The 26,595-nt window shown below is 37.5% G+C and overlaps 1 protein-coding gene across 2 annotated transcripts in view; it reads left to right on the top strand.

Annotated features, from left to right (window-relative positions):
- The window catches only part of ADK (adenosine kinase), a 418,239-nt gene extending 391,888 nt beyond the window's left edge, over positions 1 to 26,351 (top strand). For both annotated transcript variants that reach the window (XM_036438185.2, XM_036438186.2), the window contains exon 11: positions 25,542 to 26,351. In XM_036438185.2, coding sequence (XP_036294078.1) covers positions 25,542 to 25,666 — 125 coding nt within the window. In that variant the 3' untranslated portion in view covers positions 25,667 to 26,351. The remainder of the gene's footprint in view (positions 1 to 25,541) is intronic.
- The last annotated feature ends 244 nt before the right edge of the window (positions 26,352 to 26,595 follow it).

Below are 26,595 nucleotides of genomic sequence, written 5' to 3'. Positions count from 1 at the left end.
TAGTTTTTCTTGACATGTGGGTACCCAAGATGTTTGCTTTAACAATAAACAGAAGCATATGCTAAAATTTTATTTTGGGAACCACATCAAGAGCTCACACATTAGGTTTAAAATTAGAACGCTAACCTGATCTTGTACATTTTTGTTCCATGAGGAGGAATGACATTTAACGCCATATTTTGAAAGGAGTTGGGGTGGAAGGGCACCTTAACTCTATGAGTAAAACCGTGCTTAGTGATACTCTTAAAGAGCTTTTTCCTGAATTAGGGCCATTTACTAGTAAAAGATTCCCTTTTTTTTTTTCTTTCTTTTTTTAATTCCAATGCAATGCCAAGTTAATAGAACTTGACAGGTTTCCATTTTCAACCCCAGAAAGAGGAAATAAGTTATCCTCATACTCATCACACTGAGAACTTGCCTATATGTTATACCGCATGACTCAGTTGCTCACTTTGTGTGGGAGGTGTGTTGGGCTGAGCTATTATTGCAGGAACCTTTGCTCTGAATTGACTTCCTGTCCGTGTCAGTCACTGCACCATCTGACACCACTTAGGCTTTGGTTTCCATTATGCAAATGCCTGCTAGGTCAGACCTTACCCTGGCAGGCACGGTAGCTGTTTAAGTTATTTCAGAGTTTAATGTTTGTTGATTTCCTTTTTCCAGAAAAAATCTGTGTTGTTGAACATATGGGTTTTGAGTTGTTACTTGAAATTCATGACTTGTTGGTAGTCAATATGAAACAAAAAAAAGTTTTACTAACTAGACTACGTAGAAAGTGAAAAACAAGTTTACATCTGAGAACTTTTCAGCAGGAGAGGAGGAGACCATTACTTTGTCACATCTGAGTCGTCTAAGCTAGCCACATTGAAGTGGGAATTTCCTGCCAGATGTTAGTTCTTTGAGCAACCTGTGAACATCTAGAAGAGGGTATATGAGTACTTTGGTAGAGCTACAGACACCAGGGAGGTTTGCTCCTAATGAGTAGCAGGTATTTTTATGTACTACCACTAGTCAGGAGGTTGTGCAGCCTGTCTGAAGCTAACACTGTTTGCTCTTGTAAAATGCTTAAGTATGGAAGGCGGATTTGGAAGATACAACGTCAGTGTTCAGCAAGAGTGAACACTGCAGTGGAATGACCTCCCACTGCAGATGACAAAATGTTCTGTTTCATTAATAAAAGCAGGTAAGATTGAACCACCAAAGCATTCCAGGTAACTTGACTAAGATCATTTTATAAAGTCAGTGAAGACCAACATAAGCCTCTAAATATGAAGGAAAAGAATCTGAAATGAAGGAAACGTAGCAAGTATTTACACCAGCTTCCTGTTCCAGATGCACATGGGAATTAGGAAGCAAAAATTTCATTCAGAAGAATTATGCACAAAAAGTAGAAATGTCTTATCCAGTGAAACAAGAAACATTTTTTAGAGGAAAAAAGGCTTTGCACATGATCTCACTGTTTTTGTCATCTCTGTAAGGGAAAATATTGACATTTACCAGACTGTTTGCTCCAGCTTTCTGATCTCCTGCAGTTTATTTTTATAACAACCTTATCGATGGGCCTCTTACCCAGCTCTCTAGGTTTAACTGAGTTGAGTCGATTTGTTACCACAGCTTCAAGTAGCTGTTACAGAACAAGCAAGACATCCTAATAAAGCTGTAAACGTGTTTACTCAAACAGAGTATTGATTTTACTTGGCGAGGGAGAAGCCGGTGGTTAGCGGTGTCAGGGTGGATGAATTTCGCTGCAGTGTTTCACTGTCATCTGTCATGGCTGTGAAACACTAACTAAAGCCATCAGGGATAATTAGACGTACCAGAAATTTAGCCCCTAAAATCAGTTAACTACTCGGGAGTTTTGTAGCTTAATTAGCTTCTATTAAAAATTTCCTCTAGTAATAAGAGTCAAGCACCTTTAATGTGCTTTCAGGTAGAGCAAGGTTTCAAGGTTGTGACTTGTTAAATATATGAATTTATGGATAAAGGTTTCTCAGACTTTCTCACCCCAGTAATTGGCTAATGCTGAAACACAATATAAAGAGACAGTGATCTTGTACTCATTCCAGCAGCAGTACATGATTTTTCTGAAAAATCAATTTTAGGGACATAGTAAAGCAATTATAAAATATTTAAAACATATCTTTGTAGAAAAAAAAAATCTGGTAAAAATATTTTTTCTTTTTTAATTCTCACCTGAGGGTGTGTTTTTATAAATTTTGAGAGAGAGAGAGAGAGAGAGAGAGAGAGAGAGAGAGAGAGAGAGAGAGAGAGAGAGAGAGAGAGAGAGAGAGAGAGGGAGAAACATCAATCCTTTGCCTCCAAAACATGCCCCAGCAGGGAATCAAACCCACAACCTCTATGTATGTGCTCGGACCAGTATCTAATTCAAAACCTTTGGCGTATCAGATGACACTCTAATCAGCTGAGCCACTCAGGTAGGGCTGGTTAGCATCTTTATTAAACTTAAATATTTTTGTAATCAATGTGATCCAAACACAAAAAAGTGTCACTGCCACCCTTGATTCTAAATACCTTCCTTCATTAGAGAAGAATCTAAAATATTCTGTCCTGCTATAAATTAGTCATCATAGTAAAGATAAAAGTGGATGCACATCTGTGCAAAAGATAAGGTCAGACAAGGTGAGTTTCTCATCTTCTACAGAAACTGACTTCCCTAATGAAATTGATGAAAGGTATTCAAATAAACACTATCTGCCCTTTTGCAAATGGCTAGAACACTGATCCTTTCACTGTTATTTTCTACTGCCTCATATAGTCTTTTTCCTTAATAGCACTTAATACTCTCTGGAATTATCTTATTATATTAATTATTAATTTATTATGTGTTTTTATCTCCCCAATATATATATATATAAGCTAATCAATCAAAACAACTGGTTGCTATGACGTGCATTGTGGCTGCCCTTCCCCTGGCCCCCAATCGACTCCCTCCACCCCAATCAGGGGTAGGGCTGGCCTGGCTCTACCCCCTGACTGGGGGCAAAGCTGGCTGGCCAACCACCCATGGTCCCTCCCACCCACTGGCCTGATTGGCCCCATCAGGGTAGGCCAGCCAGACCCACCTGTGCATAAATTTGTGTACCATATCTCTAGTTAAAATATAAACTTCAAGAGCAGAGTATGTATTTTAATCACCAGTGTATCTCCACAACCCAACATGGTGCCTGGCATAGAGTAGCTACTGAGTAAATGTCAGTCATATGAATAAATAAATAAATCACATTACCAGCTGTAAACAAATTTGCTCCCTACTATTAAATAAAAACCATTCTAGTCAGTGTATCTAAGAAAGTGGTTTTTGAAAGATTTTATCAAAAAGAATGAAATGAGTCAGGAAATTGCAGGGTAAGCCATACTTTAGTATCAAGTCACTTGATTTAAAATTAATCCATGCTAGCACGTATATGTGACTAATCCACTGACAGAGAAACAACTGATCATAGCTACCTTTTTCTTACTGCTACTTAAAGTCAGACAAATATGGGGAAAACACGTTATGAAAGGAGATAGCATCTAATATCCATTGTCTTAAGTACCTGTAGTAAAAATATGAGAACTAATTCTTAGTATCATAATCCTGAACATCGTTTTCTACTGTAATAAGCAGTGGCAAACAGGTGAAAGGCTCCAATCAATATTTCACAGAATATATTGAAGTTATCCAGTGGATCTCTAAATTTATTTTGCCAAGAGCAATTTATCAGATATAGAGGTCAAAATAATAGTTATAAAAATGATTGGAACATAGTGAGAACTACATCGGCATGAAAAATGACATAGAAACCATGAAAAAGAACCAGTCAGAAATTAATACCATATTTAACATCAAAAATACACTGGAAGGAATAGCTGAAACCAGTTTGGCTCAGTGAATAGAGCATCAGCCTTTGGACTGAAAGGTCCCAGGTTTGATTCTGGTCAAGGTCATGTACCTTGGTTACGGGCACATCCCCAGTGGAAGGTGTGCATGAGGCAGCTGATCGATGTTTCTCTCTCATCGATGTTTCTAACTCTCTATCCCTCTACCTTCCTCTCTATAAAAAATCAATAATATATACACATACATATATATATATTTTTTTTTTTTTTTTTAAATACACTGGAAGGAATAAAAAATAGGTTAGTTGAAGCAGAAGATCAAGTCAGTGGTTTGAAAGACAGGTAGGAAAAACACCCAATTGGAGAAGCAAAAAGAAAAAAGAATTTAAAAGAATGGGCAGGTGTGGTTCAGTTGGTTGAGTATCGTCCCATGCAACAGGTCATCAGTTTGATTCCCAGTCAGGGTACATGCCTGAGTTACAGGCTCAATCCCCAGTAGAGGGTGTACAGGAATAGCAATCAATGTTTCTCTTTCAGATGTTTCTCTCTCTCTCTCTCTGTCTTTCTCTAAAATCAATAAAAACATTCTTTTTAAATGAAGATTATTAAAGGGAACTTGGGACAACATGAAGCATAACAATATCCAAATCATAGGGATACTAGAAGGAGAAGAGAGCGAGCCAGGGATCAAGAACCTATTAGGGGAGGGAGGGTATGTATGGGGGGTGGGGGGCAATGTTAAAATATATACACAGATAATAATTTAATAAATAAAAAAAATAGAGGGGAAAAAAAAAGAGAACCTATTTGAAGAAATAATGACCAAAAACTTTTCTATCCCAGTTAAGGAAACAGACATGTAAGTTCAAGAGGTTCAGAGAGTCCTAAACATGAGGAACCCAAAGAGATCTACACCAAGACACATCATAATTAAAATGTCAAAAAATTAAAGACAAAGAATCTTAAAAGCAGCAAGAGAAAAACAATAGGTTATCTACAAATGAGCTCTCATAAAACTCAGCAGATTTCTCAACAGAAACATTTCAGGCCAGAAGGAATTGGCATGAAATATTCAAAGTGAAGAAAAGCAAGGACCTACAACCAAAACTGCTTTACCAGTAAGGGTATCATTTAAAATTGAGGGAGAAATAAAAAGCTTTGCAGACAAGAAAAAGCTAAAAAAGTTTACCACCAAACCAGTATTACAAGAAATTCTAAAGGGCCTGATTTAAGAAGTAAAAAGAGAAAAACAGGAATATAGTTAAAAGAACAAAATGGCAATTAATATTGGGTCGGCAACTAAGTACTTGCGGGTTTCACACACATGGCTTCAGTTGAATTTTTAGGTTTGCAGACGTAGTACAAATGTAAAACACATTTTGTTATTTGATAGTTGGCTATTCAGCTGTTAATCAGTAAAAAAAGTTTTTTGATCTGTTTTGTAGTTTTCGTTTGGCGTTCGTTGAAAAATGGAAAATCAAAAGGAACATTTTCGTCATATTTTGCTTTTTTATTTTCGCAAAGGGAAAAACGCATCGCAAGCTCATAAAAAGTTATGTGCTGTTTATGGTGACGAAGCCTTAAAAGAACGGCAGTGTCAAAATTGGTTTGCCAAATTTCGTTCTGGTGATTTTTCACTCAAAGATGAAAAACGCTCTGGTCGTCCAGTTGAAGTTGATGACGCCCAAATCAAAGCAATAATCAATTCGGACTGTCACAGTACAACACGTGAGATTGCAGAGAAGCTTCATGTATCACATACATGCATTGAAAATCACTTAAAACAACTTGGCTATGTTCAAAAACTCGATACATGGGTTCCTCACGAACTGAAAGAATCACAGTTAACGCAACGCATTAGCAGCTGCGATTTGCTAAAGAAACGTAATGAAAATGATCCATTTTTTAAACGACTGATAACTGGCGATGAAAAATGGGTTGTTTACAACAATATCAAGCAGAAAAGATCGTGGAGCAGGCCAGGTGAACCAACTCAAACAACATCAAAAGCTGATATTCATCAAAAGAAGGTTTTGTTATCAGTTTGGTGGGATTACAAAGGAATTGTCTACTTTGAACTCTTACCACCCAACCGAACGATCAATTCTGATGTCTACATTGAACAACTAACGAAATTAAACAATGCAGTTGAAGAAAAGCGGCCCGAATTGACAAATCGAAAAGGTGTTGTATTCCATCATGACAATGCAAGGCCACACACATCTTTGGTCACTCGGCAAAAATTAATGGAGCTTGGTTGGGATGTTTTGCCACATCCACCATATAGTCCTGACCTTGCACCATCTGATTACTTTTTGTTTCGATCTTTACAAAACTCCTTGAATGGTAAAAATTTCAATAATGATGATGATGTCAAATCGTACCTGATTCAGTTTTTTGCTAATAAAAACCAGAAGTTTTTTGAACGTGGGATTATGATGCTGACTGAAAGATGGCAAAAGGTCATTGATCAAAATGGGCAATACATTACAGAATAAAGTTATTTAGTTCCATGAAAAAATTGTCTTTGTTTAAAAAATACGCAATTACTTAGTTGCCGACCCAATATGTGCCTATCAATAATCTGTTTAAATCTAAATGGCTTAAATGCTCCAATCAAAGGATATAAGGTAGCTGAATGGTTAAAAAAGTAAGTCCTTGCCAAAACCGGTTTGGCTTAGTGGATAGAGCGTCGATCTACAGACTGAAGGGTCCCAGGTTGAATTCCAGTCAAGGGCATGTACATTGGTTGCAGGCACATCCCCAGTGGGGGGTGGTGCATGAGGCAGCTGGTTGGTGTTTCTCATTGATGTTTCTAGCTCTCTATCCCTCTCCCTTCTTCTCTAAAATATATATATATATATATATATATATATTATTGATTTTTTTACAAAGAAAGAAAATCCCAGACTGGCTGGCATGGCTCAGTGGTTGAGTGTTGACCTGTGAACCAGAAGGGCACAGTTAGATGCCCTGGTTGTGGGTTTTATCCCCAGTGTGGGGTGAGCAGGAGGCAGCTGGTCAATGATTTTCTCTCATCATTGATGTTTCTATCTCTCTCTCCCTCTCCCTTCTTCTCTGAAGTCAATAAAAATATTTTTTAAAGCAAGATTCATATACACTATACTGTCTACAAGAAACCCATGTCAGAATAAAAGATACACAGAGACTAAAAGTGATGGGATGGAAAAAGATATTTCATGCAATTAGAAATGAAAGAAGAGCTGTGGTAGCAATACTTATATTTTATAAAATATACTTTAAAACCAAGGCTATGAGACAAAGGATACTACATAATAAGGGGATTGATCCAACAAGAGGATATGACCCTGTATCCTTTTTATGCACCCAACATAGGAATACCTAAATATGTAAAGCAAATCTTGATGGACATAAAGGGACAGACTGACAGTAATACGTCATAGTAGGGGGCTTTAACACCCATTGACATCAATGGATAGATCTTCCAGACAAAACCAATAAGGGAATGGGGGCCTTAAGTGACACACTCAATCAGATGGATTTAATATCTTCAGAGCATTTCACCCCAAAGCAGCAGAATATACATTCTTTTCAAGTGTACATGAACATTTTGTAGAATAGACCACATAATCATACACAAAACAAGTCTCAATAAATTTAAGAAGATTGGAATCTTATTAAGCATCTTTTGTGACCATAATGATATAAACTGAAAATTAGTCTCAAGATAAAAACTGTAAAACTCACGAAGACATGGGTGTTAAATAACATTATTTAACAGTGAATGGGTTGACAGTGAGACCAAGGGAGAAATCAAAAGATACCTTGAAACAAGTAAAAATGCAAACACAACAACCCAAGAAAATCTGGGTGGGCCACAGTGTAAGCAGTCCTAAGATGGAAATTCATAGCATTACTGACCTACCTTAAACAACAAAAATAAAAAATAAATTTAACTTTACACTTAAAGGAACTGGTAAAAGAACAATAGACAAATCCCAAAGTGAATAGAAGTAAGGAAATAATGAAGATCAGATCAGAAATAAAATAAGTGGAGTCTAAAGAAAATGATACAAAAGATTAATGAAACCAAGAGCTGGTTCTTTGAAAACATAAAGAAGACTGACAAACCATACTCGTCAAGAAAAAAAAGAGAGACAACCCAAATAAAATCAGGAATGAAAGAGAACAATTGACACCAAAGAAATTCAAAGGATTACAAGAAAATGTTACACCACACTTAAGTTCAAAATGGATGAAAGACTTAAATGTTATACTCAAAACCATAAAAAAAATCCTAGAAGAAAACATAGGCAGTGAAATCTCAGACATTTCTCATGGCAATATTTTTTCCTGATATATTGCTTCAGACAAGGAAAACAAAAGAAAAAAATAAATAAATGGGATTATATCAAACTAAATATTTTTGGCACAACAAAGAAACCATCAATTGAAGACAACATACTAAATAGGGGAACATATTCGCTAATACATCGATAAGGCTTATTATCCAAAATTTATAAGGAACTTATAAAACTCAACACACACACACACACACAAACAAACAATCCAATTAAGAAATGGGCAAAGGACCTGGACACCTGTATAGACATGTCTCCAAAGAAACATACTCTATGTTTCATCTACAAATGACCAGTATACATGAAATGATGCTCAACATCACTTATCATCAGAGAAATGCAAATTAAAACACAATAAGATATCACCTCACACCTGTCAGAATGGCTATAATCAATAACTCAACAAACAAGTGCTGTCAAGGATGAGGAGAAAAAGGAACCCTTGTGCACTGTTGGTGGGAATGCAGACTGGTACAGCCACTGTAGAAAGCGTTATGGAATTATCTAAAGGAATTCCTTGTGACCCAGCGTTTTCACTAATGGGAATATTTCCAAAGAAACCTAGAACACTAATTTGAAAGAATATATGCACCCCTGTGTTTATTGAAGCATTATTTATAATAGCCAGGATTTGGAAGCAGTTCAAGTGCCTATCAGTAGAAGAGGGGATGAAAAAGCTGTGGTACATTTACACAATGCAATACTAGTCAGCCATAAAAAGAATAAGGAAATCTTACTCTTTGTGATAACATAGATGGACTTGGACAGTATTGTGCTAAGTGAAATAAGCCAGTCAGAGAAAGACAACTACATATGTTTTCACTTACCTATAGATCTGATGAACAAAATAAACTAACAAAGTGGAAACAGACTCATGGATACCGAGAACACACTGACAACTGTCAGAGGGGAGAGGATTAGGTGCTGGGTTAGAAGGGTGAAGGGATTAAGCAAAGAAAGGGGGGGAAAAAGAAAAAAAAGAAAGAATGATGGAGGGGGAGGAAGAAGAAGGGAAAGGAGGGATAAATGAAGACCTGACTTTGGTAAACACACAATATACAGATGATGTATTATAGAATTGTATACCTAAAATCTGTATAAATTAACCAATGTCACCAATAAATTCTATTAAAATAATAATGATGTTTGATTTGCCATAATGCCCAGTGGAAAATCCAGTGCATCAAACAGCAGTACCTCTGTCCTGTCCTGTCCAGAATTTTTACTGCGATTCCTCCACGGACAGGTGGGTGGGTAAAAAGAGCTCCTCCACCAAGAAGCAACTGGAATCAGGTGACCAGCACCCGATGTGACTGAGCCTGGGACATACTCTGTTCATCTCCCACATAGTTCCCCAGCTTTAAGCCACAGAATTGCTCCTAAGTGTTTAACTTTGATCAGCACCCAAGCCAGATCACTAACTGCTTGTTCTCTTTGCTAAACGTTATTATCTGTCACCTAGAACATTGTTTTTCAAACTTGAGAATGCATCAGAAACGCCTGAGGGCTTGTCGAAAGACGCATTGCTAGGCCCTGTCCTCAAAGTTCCTGGTTTGCTAGGGCTCAGGAGATGGGACAGCGAGTTGCTAGTTCAGGGACCACACTTTGAGAAACACTCCTAGAACACTGTTGTAGACTCTGCCAACAGCTTTTCCCAGTAAGTTCATGCTGCACACTTCTGCCAGGACGTTTTTAAAGTACAGACGTAACTTTCTCTCCTAAAACTATAAAATCCTCAAGGTCCAACACTGTCTTATCTATCTTTGAATCCTTTGATGTGTATCTAGCACAGCACCTAGTGAAGGTAGGCACTCAATAGCTATTGGTTGACTAAATAAGTTAAAGTACTAAGACAGCATTCTAGGTTTTTCTTTTTTTCCAATTGCTACTTTTAATAAAAACAAGTATAAGAGTGATAGTGGCATGAGTCTAGTAAATTCAGATTAGTCAAATTTTGAATTTATATCTTATTTTCTTACCTAACGTAGTTGCAGGTAATAAAAAAAATGCAGCTTTTAAGTTGACTGTTTCATGTGCCATGTGGCAGCATGTAGCTGGTAACAAAACGTATATAGCAGGCCAGTCTTAGCGCATAAATCATCACTAATGTGTAGATATCTAAGAAAGATGGAAAAATGAACAAAGAACTGAAAAAATCAAATTGACCCAGAAATTACTGAGAGCAAATTTATTAGAGGGAGCAGGACAGCAGGAATATCTAATTCAGCACTGTTAGTTGCCGCAAAATATTATATCCGGCTTGCTTTAATTATATGGCAATGCCTCTGAGAACAAAGGTAATTATGTGATAACTTATGTTACTACTCACACATTATCTCTTAATAACTATGTAATTAACTTGTCACCACTCTAACAGTGTATAGTTTGATATTACTCAAGTATAGAGAACATTGATAACTTAAATGAATGATCTGGGGTGGGGCAAGAAATAGAGACAGTAGGGGAAGTCACAGTATTACAGCAATCAGAAATGCCAGTGATTCATTAGATCATGGACCCACTCTGCTAGGATCTTAGCCAAAGCCATGGAGAATACCAACGGAGTCTGAGATGAATCATGTAGCTCTCTGAAGACAACCAACATACAATAAATAACTTTACCGAACAGTGGAATAGATAAGTGACTTGGGGATATGATACTCTTTTTTTTTTTTTTTAATCCACACCCAAGGATATGTTTTTATCAATTTTAGAGAGAGGAAGGGAGGAGAGAAAAACATCAATTCTAGGGAGAAACATCGATCAATTGCCTCCTGCCCCAATCAGGGATCAAACCCACTATTGGGTATGTACCCTGACTGGGGATCAAACGTTTGACCCTTTGGTGCCTGAGACAATACTCCAACCAACTGAGCCAGACTGGCCAGGGCGATTCATACATATACTTTAAAGCAGTTCATTTTGTTTATGGAGTTTTCCTTTTAAGTAAATATTAAGAATTATTTTAGCCCTGGCTGGTCTGGCCCACTGGATAGAGCCTGGGCCTGTGGACGGAGGGTCCCAAGTTCATTTCTGGCTAAGGGCACATGCCCAGGTTGCGGGTTCGATCCCCAGTAGAGGACATGCAGGAGATGGCCAATCGATGATTCTCTCCCATCATTGATGTTTGTATCTCTCTCTCCCTCTCCCTTCCTCTATGAAATCAATAAAGATATAAAAAAGAATTATTTTAAAAATGGAAAAACTATTCTTTCATCCATATCATTTTACCAATATCTTGAGTTTGTACGTGTATCCTCTGTGGGGAGGAGGTGCAGCACCAGGAACTCGCAGTCATTGCTGGTGGGAATGCAAAACGGTCCAGCTACTTTGGAAAACAGTGTGGCGGTTTCTCAGAAAACACTCTTTGCCAAATGATTTGAAACCTTATGTCCACATAGAAACCTTCATACAATATGTCAGCAGCTTTTCCTAACTGACAAAATTTGACCAAGATGTCTTTCAATAGGTGACTGATTGATTGAACACCACACTGGTATAATCAATAGGTGACTGATTGGTTGAACACACTAGTATAATCAATAGGTGACTGATTGGTTGAACACACTGGTACAATCATGCAGTGAAATATTATTCAGCCATAAAAAGAAATGAGCTATCAAGCAATGTAAGGACACAGTGGAGCCCAGCTGATGTGGCTCAGTGGTTGAGCATCAGCCTGTGAACAGGAGGTCACGGTTTGATTCCCAGCCAGAGCACATGCCTGGGTTTTGGGCTTGATCCCCAGTAGGGGGCCTTCAGGAGGCAGCCAATCAATGATTCTCATTGATGTGTCTATCTTTCCTTCTCCCTTCCTCTCTGAAATCAATAAAAATATATTTTTTAAAAAGACACAATGGGAACGTACACACACAGTGCTGTATGAAAGAAACCAATCTGAAAAGGCTACATACTGTATTGGTCCAACCATCAGTGGTTGTCAAAAGGCTCAGGGTGAGAGGTAGGGAGGGATGAATAGGTGGAGTATAGGAGAGAGAAACTGTCTGTATGATACTGTAATGGTGGATAACAGATCATTATACTCTAATTTTCAAATCCTATATAATGGAGAACACAAAGAATGAACCCTGATGTAAACAGCGGACTTCAGGTAACAATGAATCAGTATCAGCTTATCAGTTGTAACAAATGTGCCATATAATGAAGATGTTAATGATAGAGGAAACAGGGATGGAGGATGAGAGTCTATATGGGAACTCTATACTTCCTGTTCAATTTTTCTGTAAGTCCAAAACTGCTCCAAAAAATAGTCTATGAATTTTTAAAAAGCCAAAGTGGAAAAACCTTTCTTGTACCAGTTTCCTCAGTTTGTGTTGGAGCCCTATGGCTTAGACCTCTGTCCTATGTTCCTACCAAAAAGTTTGTTTCATTGATATCACAAAATGGACACTCTAAGTACACTGATCCTTTTTGCTTAATTCTGTCAGGAATTCACCCGGGTGATCTCTGCTAGGAAAGCTTTCCATGGCTGCAGACTGATTGATTTAGCATAGAGCTTCTCCAGAGGAAGCTTCACTTGGGAAGACTGTGCTAACGCTCCCTCCCTCAGAAACTCTCTAATATGATGCTTCTACTATCGCCTGATTCCTTAAGCCTGGGGGGAGAAAAAGTAGTGAAGATCTTTATGACCTTGAGCAATAAAGTCTTTTAGAAGACTGACCAGTTTCATGTAGTTACATTGGTATTTATACTGATTTTACTTGATGGAAGACTCTGTTCCTTTTTAATTGTGGTTACAATTATTAATGAACTCTAAAGGCATGAATGGAAACTACTGGAACAAAACATCACTTATGCCCTAACCGGTTTGGCTCAGTGGATAGAGCATCGGCCTGCGCACTGAAGGGTCCCAGGTTCTATTCCGGTCAAGGGCATGTATCTTGGTCACGGGCTTATCCCCAGTGGTGGGTGTGCAGGAGGCAGCTGATCAATGTTTCTCTCTCATCGATGTTTCTATGAAAAATTCTCTACCCCTCTCCCTTCCTCTGTAAATAGTCAATAAAATATTTTTTAAAAATTACTTAGCTGAAGTTTTTTAATGAGTTATTCTTAACTATTTTTCTGAACAGTTAAATGTTCCCACATTATTCCTTAAAATAATGCTTATTGGCTTTTTCATTATAAAAGTAAAGTACTTATTGTAGAATATTTAGGAGATTAAAAAAACGAAATAAAAATCATCTCTGAAATCTGAATATAATAAATTTTTTTTATACAAAATTTTTATTTTTTACTATTTTGAATAAACATGTATCTAAAATGTATTGCATGGACCTGACCAAAGACTACACATGGAAGGAAACACATGCAGGAATTTAATAAAGACAGGATTTGAAATCTTGGATACTGGGGCATACTGTACTATCTGTGCAACTCTCCTATACGTCTAAAATTATTTCAAAATAAACTATTAACACAGTAGGAACAGGATGGATTAAATAGATATGGAGGTGGAACAAAAATACAACTATATGGGGAAAATGAAGGTTGATCACTACTAATCATCATACTCAAATTCTAGATAAAGAGTTAAATTGCCATAAATAAACTAAAAGAAAATATAGGCTAATACTTGGCTCATGCTATTAAAGACCTTTCTCAGCCTAAATTCAATGGAAATTTATTTTTAAAAAGATAAATAGATCATCCATCAACCTATGAACCAAGGAGATCATGGTTCGATTCCCAGTTAGGGCAATATGCCCTGGTTGCAGGCTCCATCCCCAGTGGGGGGCAGTTGATCAAATATTCTCTGTTATCATTGACATTTTTATATCTCTCTCCCTTTCCCCTTCTCTCTGCAATCAATAAAAATATTTTTAAATAAATAAAAGGCAAATGACATATTAAGGGAAATATATTTCAATATATATATTATTTCCTTCTAAAGTCTTACAGCTTTGCTACTCATCATTCCTTGTTACATCTGAAATTTTATTTTTAATATGAAATGAGGCAATTTTTTTTAAGCTAAAACTAGTTGCCTAAATACGATTTTCTAGTAAACCGCCCTTTCCCTATGCTAACTCTGTTATAGCTCAGTTTTCCACATTTTTATAAGTATGCTTTGGGACTATCTCTTTTTTTTTCCCCTTTCTTTTAATTCTATATCTATTTATAGTATTATGCCAATACTATATTGTGTTGTTTTATGATGTGTTGGATATGGTAAGGCAAGTCTTTCCTACCTTGTTTTTCTTGAGTAGGAGTGTTGGACTATTCTTGATCCTTTGCTTTTTTTATACAGATTTTAGAATCAACTTGTCAAGTTCCCCAAAACCTTGTTGAGATTTTGATTGAATTTCATTGATGAATCTTTTTATCCAACAACCTGGTATATCTATTTGTTTAGGTCCTTTAGGTAATCTTTCAATAAGGTTTTATAATCCCCTTCATCAGAGACTGTCATAACTCTGTTGCTTTTGTATCTTTTTTCAAATTACTTTCCTTTTAATGTTGCTGTTATACACATGTGTATATTAAAAATATATGCAAATAAGTTTGTATATTTCTCTTATATCTTTCCAAACTCTCCAATAATGCAATCCATGCAAAGTCCAACAATGAATAGATTCATTGGAGTTTTCTATATACAATCCTCTTAACTAAAAATAATAAGTTTTCTTCTTTATACTTCGGAATTTTTGTTTTAGTCTAGTCTCATTGCTCTCATTAGGATCCCATGCTGTATTAAATATCATTGATTATTCTTTGTAATAGACTGTGTGTTTTATTTACTTCTTAATTCTATTGGTTTTAACACTTCTGATACAGATGCTAGGTATTTCTTTGCAAACAGAAAAAGACTTTTCCCCTGGCTTTCTTAAACATAAACTAAATAGGCTCTTAGTGAAGACTCGGGAGGTCATCGTAGGTGTAATGTGCATGACCATGAAAGCTGCCATTGCTTCAGGTCTCGTATGTGACATATTGCTCTATTTCACAGTGTTAGTTTCCTCTGACCTTTAAATTACACGCTTAAAATCCATTTTACAACACTTATACATGTGTATAGACTGCCAGGTAAACAAAGTACTATACTACCAAAATATATATAATGACTTAGATTTAGCATAAAATGAGATTTTTAAAAGCAAATTTATATATATATATATATATATATACACATATACACACACACACACACACACACACACACACTTTAAAATGTTTGACTCTATACATATATATTGTGGTGTACTGTATATTAAAAGTTCTTTGGAGACTTCGTAAGAAATAAAGACTTAGTCACTGGTGTATTCTGATGACAGTATCATTGGGAAAACAATTTGAGAATAGCAAGATGCTAACACTTGTAAAAAGTAAATCATTAAAACTTCATTCTTCTAAGTTTATAAGCCAGTGTGGCACAGCTTTCTTATTTGATGACAACCAGAAAATCTGTCATCCTTTTGCTGTGAATGTTGAATGAACATAATGGAGCCTAAAGAGTTTTTAGTTCCAGCCACCATGAAAACTTTCCATTAAATAACTATATTGGAAAAGGAAGAATTGTCTTACAGATTTGTTCATTTCCTTCTAAAATATTCCTAGCTCTTAAGTATCTCCATTAAGGTTTCCATACCTGACAATATTTCTCAGTTCTCTGTAAATAACACTAAGAAAATTCTAGACATTATATATGTTCCACAGTACTAAATGGGATGGGCAACTTAAGTTAGGAAATCCCATTGCCTTTTGCCCACTCTACCCATTCCACCTCTATGTGGTTTGTGGAAACTAGTTTAGCACCTCCTCCTCCACCTCTCTGCACAGTTTAATTATATCTATACTTCAGGCCTCATCTCAAACACTGGATTTAGTTATGCTAAAATCAGTCACTCTCTTTAACATCAGTAAAAGAAAAATCCAAATGAACCTAACAGAAGATAATAAACTGTACCAATTGTTAATGAACAGAGGTTTAGTCTAAGAATTCTGGACCTGTAATTATTCCAAGATTCAGAGTCAGCCAACACACCCTAAGAATCAAATGTAGTGCCAGTGAGAAGACTTCATCCATTTATGCCTCATCAGCTAGGGACCTAAGGTCCTTGGCATGGCCTTAGGTTGGGAAAAGTCTGAGGCCCTATGATAAGCCTAGCTATAAAAGAATCAGAAGTTAGTGGTCACAGAGAGAAGGAACCTAAGTAGAAAGGCATGCCCAGCTAGTGTGACTCAGTGGTTGAGCACCAACCTATGAACCAGAAGGTCCCAGTTCAATTCCCGGTCAGGGCATACGCCTGGGTAGCAGACTTGATCTCCAGAGTGGGGCATGCAGGAGGCAACCAGTCAATGTGTTTCTCTCATCATTGATGTTTCTCTCTCACTCTCCCTCCCTTCCTCTCTGAAATCAATAAAAATGTTGTGTGTGGTTTTTTTTTGAAAGGCAACAACTGCCTCAACATATGAGTACTAGATTTGGAAACCTGTGTTGATGTTTCTTGTTCTCCTTGTTATGCTTCCTGTTCCTGTTCCCTTGGCTGGGTTGAAAGGCATCTATGCAGAGCTCTACCCTTCATCTTTAAGATGATGTACCAACAAGGACTATAAGATAATGGCACCAGCAAAAAGGACTCCTAAGAAATGTTTTCATATTGATCATATATGCCAAGTCAGTTATTTAAGATTTTGCTTCTTGCATCCTTGGTTTGACCCAAAATCTTTACTAAAAAAGAGCAAACTTTTAAAAAAATATATCTGCAAGCCACCTTTATTTCCTATGGTGTTTGCCAACCATACTTTTTATAATTCACTACAGTGAATGAAAGAAGTATGAATAAGCACTTTGTTTACTTACTGGTATATATAAAATTTATATATATTAACATATTGTCATTATTCTTTCTTACCTAAAAAATACTTTTTTGGAATGATATCCCCCAAATGCAAGGAACTTTTAAAAATGGGTAGTAGACCAAAAATCCTATTTAAAAAATAAGTATTATAGAAGAACAAACAATTCACAGAAAGAGACTGGTTCTTTAAACGTGTAAAAGTATGTACAGCCCTAGCTGGTTTGGCTCAGTGGATAGACCATCGGCTTATGGACTAAAGGGTTCAATTCTGGTCAAGGGCACATGCCTAATTGCAGGCTTGATCCCCCGTAGGAGGCACGCAGGAGGAAGCCAATCAAAGATTCTCTCTCATCATTGATGTTTCTATCTCTCCCTCTCCCTTCCTCTCTGAAATCAATAAAAATATATTTTTAAAAACAACCTTCTCTCCTTCTAAATAAGTAAATAAATAATATTCCCAGCCTCACTCATAATAAGAGAAATACAAATTAAAATTGCACTGAAGCATTTCTAACCCATCGGGTTGGCAAAAATTCAAATGCTTGCCAGTGCACTTTATTGGTGTCGTTATACAGACGCTTAATGTTTAAGCATTTAAACATTATTGGTGGGAGTACCAAATGGTTTGTCTCCTGAGAAATGGAATTTGGCAATATTTACCAAAACTACTTATGTACTACCTTCAACCCAGAAATTCTATTCGTAGAAATGTGCCCCCAAAGATTTATACCCAGCAACACAAAAATACCTAGGCAAAAGGTTGTTCATTGCAGCATTATTTGAAATTACAAAGCATTGGAAACTATATGAACATCCATACAGGGGTGAATAAACCGGTGTGTCCATACAATCGGGTACTATGTAGATGTCACAAAGAATGGAGGAGAGCTCTGTGATTGATATACAATGATTTCCAGGAGATATTTTTTAAATATATTTTTATTAATTTGAGAGAGAGATAGAAACATCAATGATAAGAATCATTGATTGGCTGCCTCCTGCACGCCCCCTACTGGGGATCCAGCCTGCAACCCAGGCATGTGCCCTGACCAGGAATTGAACTGTGACCCATTGGTTCATAGATCAGCACTCAACCACTGAGCCACACCTTCAAGGCTCCAGGAGATATTTTTAAGGGGGAAAAGCATAGTGCAGAAATTATACATACAGTGCTACCTCCTTCTGTGTAAAGAAAGGAGAGGAAATAAGGACATGCACATATATTTGCTTACCTTTGTGACAAGAAACAGGAAAACCAGAAAATGAAATTGGGGCATGAGGTTATAGGGTAAAAGGAAGTAACACTTCTCTGAATATATCTTTTGCAGAGATTTACTTTTAGAAACATGTTAATATTCTACATACTTTTTTAAAAAATTAATTTAACCAGGATAGAAGGGGAGTACTTAAACTGGAAGTAAACCAAAACCCAACATTTTTCAACCTTAGGTAAAATGAGACAACCCAACGTGGGGTGGAAAAGAGAATTAATCTAACTTACTAAAGACACTGGTTGAGTACATAGGAAACAGCAAACCCAATCAACTCTATTAGATTTGGGGTTTTTTAGAATTAGGGTAGAGCAATTGTGAAGCAGTTTTAGGTGTGTTAAAACTGAGCAAATAAGTAAATGTGTTCACTTGTTGGGAACTAAAGTTCTCACTATAGAAGAAATGTAATAATGACGATGGTAAGAAAGGATCCTGAGGGAATGGATTGGAATTGGAAGTATTGGTGTTATCTAACTTTCTAAAATACACATATGTACACTCTAATGTGCATAAGTGTGTAGGTGTATCTGTGAGTGTGTCTATGCATACGTCCTAGCTCTATTCACTGATAGCGTCCAGAACCAAAGCAATTCACCCACCACCACCATCTTGGTCTCCAATATCATTTCACCCTAAGAGGAACCAAGTATTTTGGGGAGGAAATGGCTGATTCCAGGGTTGGGGAAGAGTACATTGTGCCAGAAAGTAAGAAGTGTTCACAAAGTGCAAAGGCTTGTCCAAGGACACCAGAGCCAGAGTGAAGGTTTGTAGAAGATTTTGCCCCCACCAGCAAAAACTGGGACATTTTGAGCACCAAATTAATTAAAGACTGTAACTAATTATACACCACTGATGGAAAAAGAACTTGTGCCTCCTTCTTGATAATAAATAGATTAAAACGAATCCATGTGAGCAGGGGTAAGCTCTTACACACAGTAGGTAGCCAAGAGCTGGCTGATAAATGTGGAAGGTTTTTTCCTGGAGTTGGAAAATCACTGCAGTAACAAGTTGCTTCTGTTAAGAATCATGAATGGGGCTGAAACCAGTTTGGCTCAGTGGTGGAGCGTCGGTCTACGGACTGAAAGGTCCCAGGTTCGATTCCGGTCAGGAGCATGTACTTTGGTTGTGGGCACATCCCCATTCGGGAGTGTGCAGGAGGCAGCTGGTCGATGTTTCTCTCTCATCGACGTTTCTAGCTCTCTAGCTCTCTCCCTTCCTCTCTGTAAAGAATTAATAAAATATATTTAAAAAAAAAAGAATCATGAATGGGTACTAAATCTGGGATTAGGTGGGGGCTTTTGATGAAGAACAGAATATTTGCATAGTCTCAAAGTATCTATCAACAGACTGATATGCAAGGGAAAAAAATAACCATAGAATGGAGAAATAAGAGGACTCCATCATCACGTGATCAAAATTAACATCCCCAGTGAACAGCAGCTGGACACAACGTGCCTCTAAATATGAAGTCTTGAAAAAGACACAACATAATCTTTCCAGTTTCGGAACCTGTGCCTTCTTACTGATAATGGAATGCGTAATCTGAATTTAATCAAGAGGAAGTATCACACAAACCCAAAATGAGAATCACTCTATTAAGTAGGAGTGGGAGATGACTGTAGTCTTCAAAAAGGTCCCTGCCACAAAAGTGAAAGAATAAGGAAATGTTCAAGATTAAAGATGACTAAAAATATGATAAATCCTGGACTAGATTCTAGCCTGGAAGGAAAAGTGCTCTGAAGGGCATCACTGGGCATCTGCAGTGCGGACAGGAGCGGAGATGGCAGTGTTACTGACACTGATGACGGGTTATGTAAGAGAATAACCTTCCTCTCAGGAAAGACACACTGACGGATTTAAAGGGAAAGAGACATGATAAATACAACCTGCTCTCAGTAGTTAAAGGGGAAATATGTAGAAAGAACATATATGTGCATAAAAAGAGTAGTGTGTTGATAATAAGAACATCTGGATAAAAGATATATGGGTGCTTTTTGTATTTTTATTCTTGCAACTTTTTCCCGAATTTTAAATGTTTCCAAATAAAATGTTTTTAACACTTTAGACAAGTTAAGAATATAAAATGTAAACTTAAAAAATTATGCTGGGAAACATGATGCTAAATGAAATAAGCCGGACACAAAGGGACAGGGATGGTGCGGTCCTGCTCATGTGCAGTCCCTGGAACAGTCGAACGCGCAGAGCGGAAGGCAGAGAGCAGCTGCCGAGGGCAGGGGAGGGGGCTGGAGAGTATGCGGGATGGGGACAGCGTTTCTGTCGGCCTGAAGGAAAGTCCTGGGAACGGACAGAGGTGATAGTTACACAACTCCGAAAAACGTGCTTAATGGTATGACTTATACGCTTTAAATGGTAATGTTTAAGTTATTTATATTTTACACAATAAAAGTTATCTAGGGGATGTTGATTCATTTTATTTATTTATTTATTTATTTATTTATTTATTTATTTATTTATTTATTTTTACATATTTTAATGATTTTTTTTGCCCCCCTCCCTCCCTCCCCCATATCTGATTCATTTTATAAAAGATTCTCCATGTGTCTTTACATAGAAGCTCCCTTTGTTTAAACCATTTTACACAACTTTGGCTTCACATCAGCTATAGGTCCTCTTATAATTGATTATAGAACATCTGTAGTTCGTCTGAGTTGTTTTTAAAAATAGGTTATTGAAAAACTGATATTCAGTTGGGACAAAGGTCTTAGCTTTTCTCTGCATCCAGGTTTCCTCCCGTCAAAGCAAATGCCTCTGCAGAGTCCTCCACGTCAGCCCTCAGCTCGCTGCTCTCTCGGCGAGAGGACGCTGGAGCTTATGCTTCACAAAAATATTTCATCAACACGAGCGTCTCTCTTTCTCACAAGGATTATACCAGGAGGAATGAGGAAAACAGATGTTGCTTATAAGGCTCCTAATAGACGTGTTTCCATTGTAAGCTGATCTGACTCTGAATTTGGCATCTGCCCCATTCGCTGCGGTGGGCTGAGCGTTTAGCCTCACAGTTGGGCTGAAAGTGAACATGGACCTTTGACTGTTACCTGAACGCTCAGTGACGAAATGCGCTCACTAAACCTCGGGAGAGGGTGACTTCACATTCTCAGCACATGTCTTCAAAACACATCGCTCCGCTTACTGGGTTAATTGTATCCTTTGGTTGGGAGTATTTATTTTATCTGATACAGAGCATTCCCCAGACCTAACCAGAAAGCCTGTGTGGTCAGAATGGCAGAGGAGGAAGGACATAAATCTCACAGAATGCTCTCCACAGGTCACTGTACACCGCTTCTCAATTAACCTGCGTCCGCCCCTCGCCCCGATGCCGGGCCTGGGTGGGAATCCTGGAAGCCTGGCTGGAACGGTTTCTCATCACCATCTGCTCTGCGGATCTGAGCACCGCCACAGCAGCTCAGGTTTCCCCCGGGCCCGACCTAATGCGATGTGGCTTGTTTGTAACGACAACACTCATTTTCTTTCTGGATAGTGTTATGGTAGAATAATTGGCATTCAGAAAACTGCGCATGTGTAATGTGTACCATTTCACAAATGTTGACATATGTGTACTCCTGTGAACCTGTCACTATAGACATAGTCATCCTATCCACCCTCTTTTGTGACCTTGCCCTCCTGTCCTTCTTACTCCCATTTGGATTGTTTCCAGTTTGGGGCTGTTACAAAGAAAGCTGTAGCGCTTATTTACAATTATCTGTGTGGATTATCTGCTTTCATTTACCTTGGGTTAAATTCCCAGTAATAGAATGACCGGGTCACATGATATATGTATGTTTAACTTTTTAAGACACTAACAAATGGTATCTTATCGTGTTATATTCTAATAATCAGTATATTAGTGTTCTAGTTGACCCACACCCTTGTCAACACTTGGAATGGTCAGTCTTTTTTCATTTTAGCCATTCTAGTGGGTGGGCACTGGTATCTAAATGTGGTTTTAATTTGCAGTTTTCTAATCACTGTGATGTCAAACATCTTCTCATGTGCTTATTTGACATCTTTTTATCTTCTGTAGTTTATTCAATACTTTTGCACATTTTTTGTTGGGTTGTTTTTTATTTTATTAATTTTTATTGGAAGAGAGAGAAAAAAAAATCAAATTGTTGTTCCATTATTTATACATTTATATGTGCCCTTACCGGGTATCAAACCCATAACCTGGGCATTTCAGGACACTAACCAACCGAGCTGCCCTTCCAGGGCTGTTGGCTGTTTCTTGTTACTAATGTATAAAAATGTTTAATTTGGTGAAGTCCAAATTATATTTTCTTTTATAAAAGTTTGTACTTTTTATGTCTTAATGTAAGAGATCTTTGGCAAATTCAAAAGCACTAAAATGTTTTCCAGTTTTTTTCTGAGTTTTATAGTTTTAGTTCTTACATTTAGATCTGTAATCCATTTCAAGTTACCTTTTGTAAATGATATGAGGTAAGGGTTGAAGTTTTTGTTTTCTTTAGTATGGCTGATCTAAGACCATTTGTTTAAAAGATTGTCCTTTCTCCATTGAATTGCTTTGATATCTTTGTCAAAAATCAATTGACCATATCTGGACTCTGTTCAGTTTCACTAATCTATTTATCTAGCTTTGTGCCAATACCATAGTGTCTCCATTATTTTAGTTCTATACATTTTTTAATCAAGTAGTCTTTTTTTTCAAATTTGTATTTTAACTAGTCTAAGTCCTTTGCATTTCCACATAAATTTTATAATCAACTTATCTGTTTCTATAAAAAATCCTGCTGAAATTTTTATTGGCATTTTGAATCGATAGAAAAATTTCTGCAGAGCTGATAACAATATTGAATTCTCTGATCTATGAGCACTCCGTATCTCTTTAATTATTTAGATTTCTTTTTTCTCTCAGCATGTCTTATCATTTGCATTGTGCAAGTCTTACACCACTTTTGTTAGATTTATCCCTAGATTTTTCACACATTTGATGGTATGATAGATAGTATTTTAATATCATTTTTTTCTAATTGTTCATTGCTAGCCTATACGATTGCTGTATATACACACATTGCTAGCATGGAAATTCAGTTGGTTTTTACTAGTATATAATGATCTTGTATCCTGCAACTTGACCAAACTCACTTAGTAATTCTAATAACTTTTTTCTAGAACTTTTTTTCATAAGATTTTCTACATAGGACTTTTCCCGTTTTTAAATTAAATTTATTGGGCTGACATTGGTCAACATGAACATAGAGGTTCAGGTGTGGGTTTCTCTGTTATAAGATCTATGTGTTACACTGTGTGCCCACCACCTGAAGTCAGAGCTTCTCCTGTCACCACACTCGGACTCCCTTTTGCCCCCTCCACCCCATTTCTCTGGCAACCACACACTGCTGTTTGTGTTCACAAGTTTCAGTTTTATATCCCACATACGGCTCTTCACTTTTTCTGACATTTCACTTAGCACAATATTCTCAAGGTCCATCCATGTTGTTGCCAATGGCAGTATTTCATCCTTTCTTATGGCTGAGTAGCATTCCATTGTGTATAGGCACCACATCTTCTTTATCCTTCAATCTTGACATTGCTGACATCATAGGATGTTTAGCAGCATCCCTGGCCTCTAAATGCCAGTAGCACTCCCACCCTAGTTATAATAAACAAAATTGTCTCCAAATGTTGCCCCATGCTCCCTGGAGGGCAAAACTGCCTACTATTGAGAACCACAGAACTAGACAATCTTGCCATCGCCATGTAAAGACTGTCTTACTCCCTTTTCAGTCTCGATGCCTTTTATGTATTTCTTTTCTTGCACTGGCTAGAGTCTCAAGCTCAGTGTTTAAGAGCAAACATCCTTGCCTTGATCTTCATCCTGAGGGGAAAGCATTGAGTCATCAGCTTTAAGAATGATATTAACTGGAAGTTTTTCCTAAGTGCCCTTTATCAGGTCGAGAAAATTTCCTTCTATTCCTGGTTTGCTGGAAGTTTTTATTAGCAGTGGATGTTGGATTTTGTCAGATGCTTTTTCTGCATCACTAAGGTGATCTTATGGCCTTCATAGTTAATATGTTAATTATATTGATTGATTTTTTTGACTGTTAAACAAACTTGCATTCCTAGGATAAACTCCACCTGATCATAATTTATTATCTTTTTAGATATACTGTTGGGCTGGATTTGCTAACATTTTCTTCAGAATATTTGCATCATTTCTGAATATGTTCTCAGAATAACTCTGGCTTATGGAATGAATTAGATATGTTCCCTCCTTTTCCATTTCCTAAAGTATTTGTATAGCATTGGTATTATTTTTTTCCTTAAATATTTGTGACACAATTTGGACCTGGGATTTTCTTTATAGGAAACTTTAACTACAAAATCAATATGTTTTCCTCATTATCTTTTTAGGTATCGATTCTATAGTGATATCACCTCTCTTATTCCTAAAATTGGTGGTTTATGTCTTGTCTCTTTTTGTCCTGACCAGTCTGCCTAGATATTTAATTACGTCCCCTTTGGACTCCCACGTCCATCCTCTCCATTCGGGGAGACTGTGAGCTCTGCCTGGTGGTTCTCCCTGGTCATGGCCTGGGGCCCCGGCATGAGCTGGAGCAGTGTCACGGCTCTCCCTGCATGGCCTTTCCTGGTCGTTTGTGGCTGACGTGCAATATTTGAAAACCTTTTTTCATGTGCATTGTCTTCATCTTAGTTTTCTGGAGAAAGGTAATTCTGGTTCCTTTCATTTCATCTGGATCATAAGCAGAAGTCCTCAAAACTGTTTTCTTCTTTATTCTATTTGTTTTGTTTCAGCTGGTACTTAACCGTAGAAATTATCTTGCTCTTACTTTGGAGATGAGAGGGAGATGTAGGGTCTTTCCTAACTTTTCCACTCTCAAATTGGTACTCGGAGAGACATCCAGATGATGGGATTTTGTCCAAAACAGCGTGCTAGGAATAACAGCACAGAGGAAATCCAGAGAGGCAGGGAGGAGGATAAATAACCAATAACGCCTCAGCTATAAAGACCCAAGAAAATATTCCTTGGCCGGTATTCTTACAGCTACCTCGAAGCCAAAGGAAAGCGTGAACGTTTAGGCTTAGAGTGAGCGGTCATGTCCCACCCTGAGCTCTCTAAGAGAAACTTCAGGGGCAGCTCCTGATGGATGGGGAGGACCTCCTCCCAGGCGGAGGAGGGTGTGGGTATAGAGACTGCTTTTGGTCTGACCCCGTGACGTTTCTGATGCTGTTGCCTGTGCTCACGGTCTTCCCCTCTGACTGTGTTTCAGGTTTCCTGTCTCAGCTGGTCAGTGACAAGCCGCTGACTGAGTGCATCCGCGCCGGCCACTATGCGGCCAGCGTCATCATCAGGCGGACGGGCTGCACCTTCCCCGAGAAGCCAGACTTCCACTGAGGAAGCGCGGGCCCCGGGTGCAGACGCCGCCAACTGCTCCCTGCGAACCCCCCGCGCAACACAGAGAAAGTGATCTGCCGTCTTCCCCATGTAATAATGGCCAATCTTAATTCAGAATGTGTAGGAATGCTCAGTAGAATCTTTATTCTCTCTCAACAAACTCAAAAATGATGCTCATTTCCATAGTGTGATAGTGCCACTTAAATGTCAATTAAACAGGAATATAACATTTCAATAGAAACTTTTTTTTCAATTACTTTGTAAATTCATGTGTATTTAGCAAATTGATCAGGTTTTTTTTTTTTACATTTCTGCTTTGAATGCAGATGCAATTTAATATAATAGATATTTTTAAAGGAATTAACCCTAACACATTAATCTTTAGCTTTTTATACAAGTATATTTAATTTAGGGATATGTGTGTGTATGTGTGTGTGCGTGTGTGTGTACACACACTCATACATATATGTACCACATAGACACACAATAAACAGCCAAATAAGGTACAGAAATACTTACCTTGCCAAGTTATGCCAAATCATCTCTTCAGTGTATAATCAAATATATCATAAACTTTGGATAATTAAATAACTTGCCAAATTATATTATAATATTCAAATCATAATCTTATATTTACTTATGGAACTCTGTAATTTGATACAAATAAAAGCTTGTGATACGGGAATTTTTTCTGTCTTTGCTCTGTGCTCAACAAACTAAGAAAGATCATTATTTAATACTGAACCTGGAAATGATACCAATTTGTTACTGGAGATAGAAGAACAATATATAGATAACACATTGAAAAATAATAATGTTGGAGACAAAAACATCACTGTTTTAAGGGAGATGGACTGGTACAATAGAATCTCAGGAGTCAGACTTACCTTTCCATGATCTTGGGAAAATTACTCAGCGTCTTTGAGCTT

Source organism: Pipistrellus kuhlii, unplaced genomic scaffold (assembly GCF_014108245.1).
Source record: "Pipistrellus kuhlii isolate mPipKuh1 unplaced genomic scaffold, mPipKuh1.p scaffold_m20_p_15, whole genome shotgun sequence".
NCBI lineage: Eukaryota > Metazoa > Chordata > Mammalia > Chiroptera > Vespertilionidae > Pipistrellus > Pipistrellus kuhlii.
Note: the sequence above shows the minus strand (reverse complement) of the source record. Positions and strands in the feature narration are given on the sequence as shown.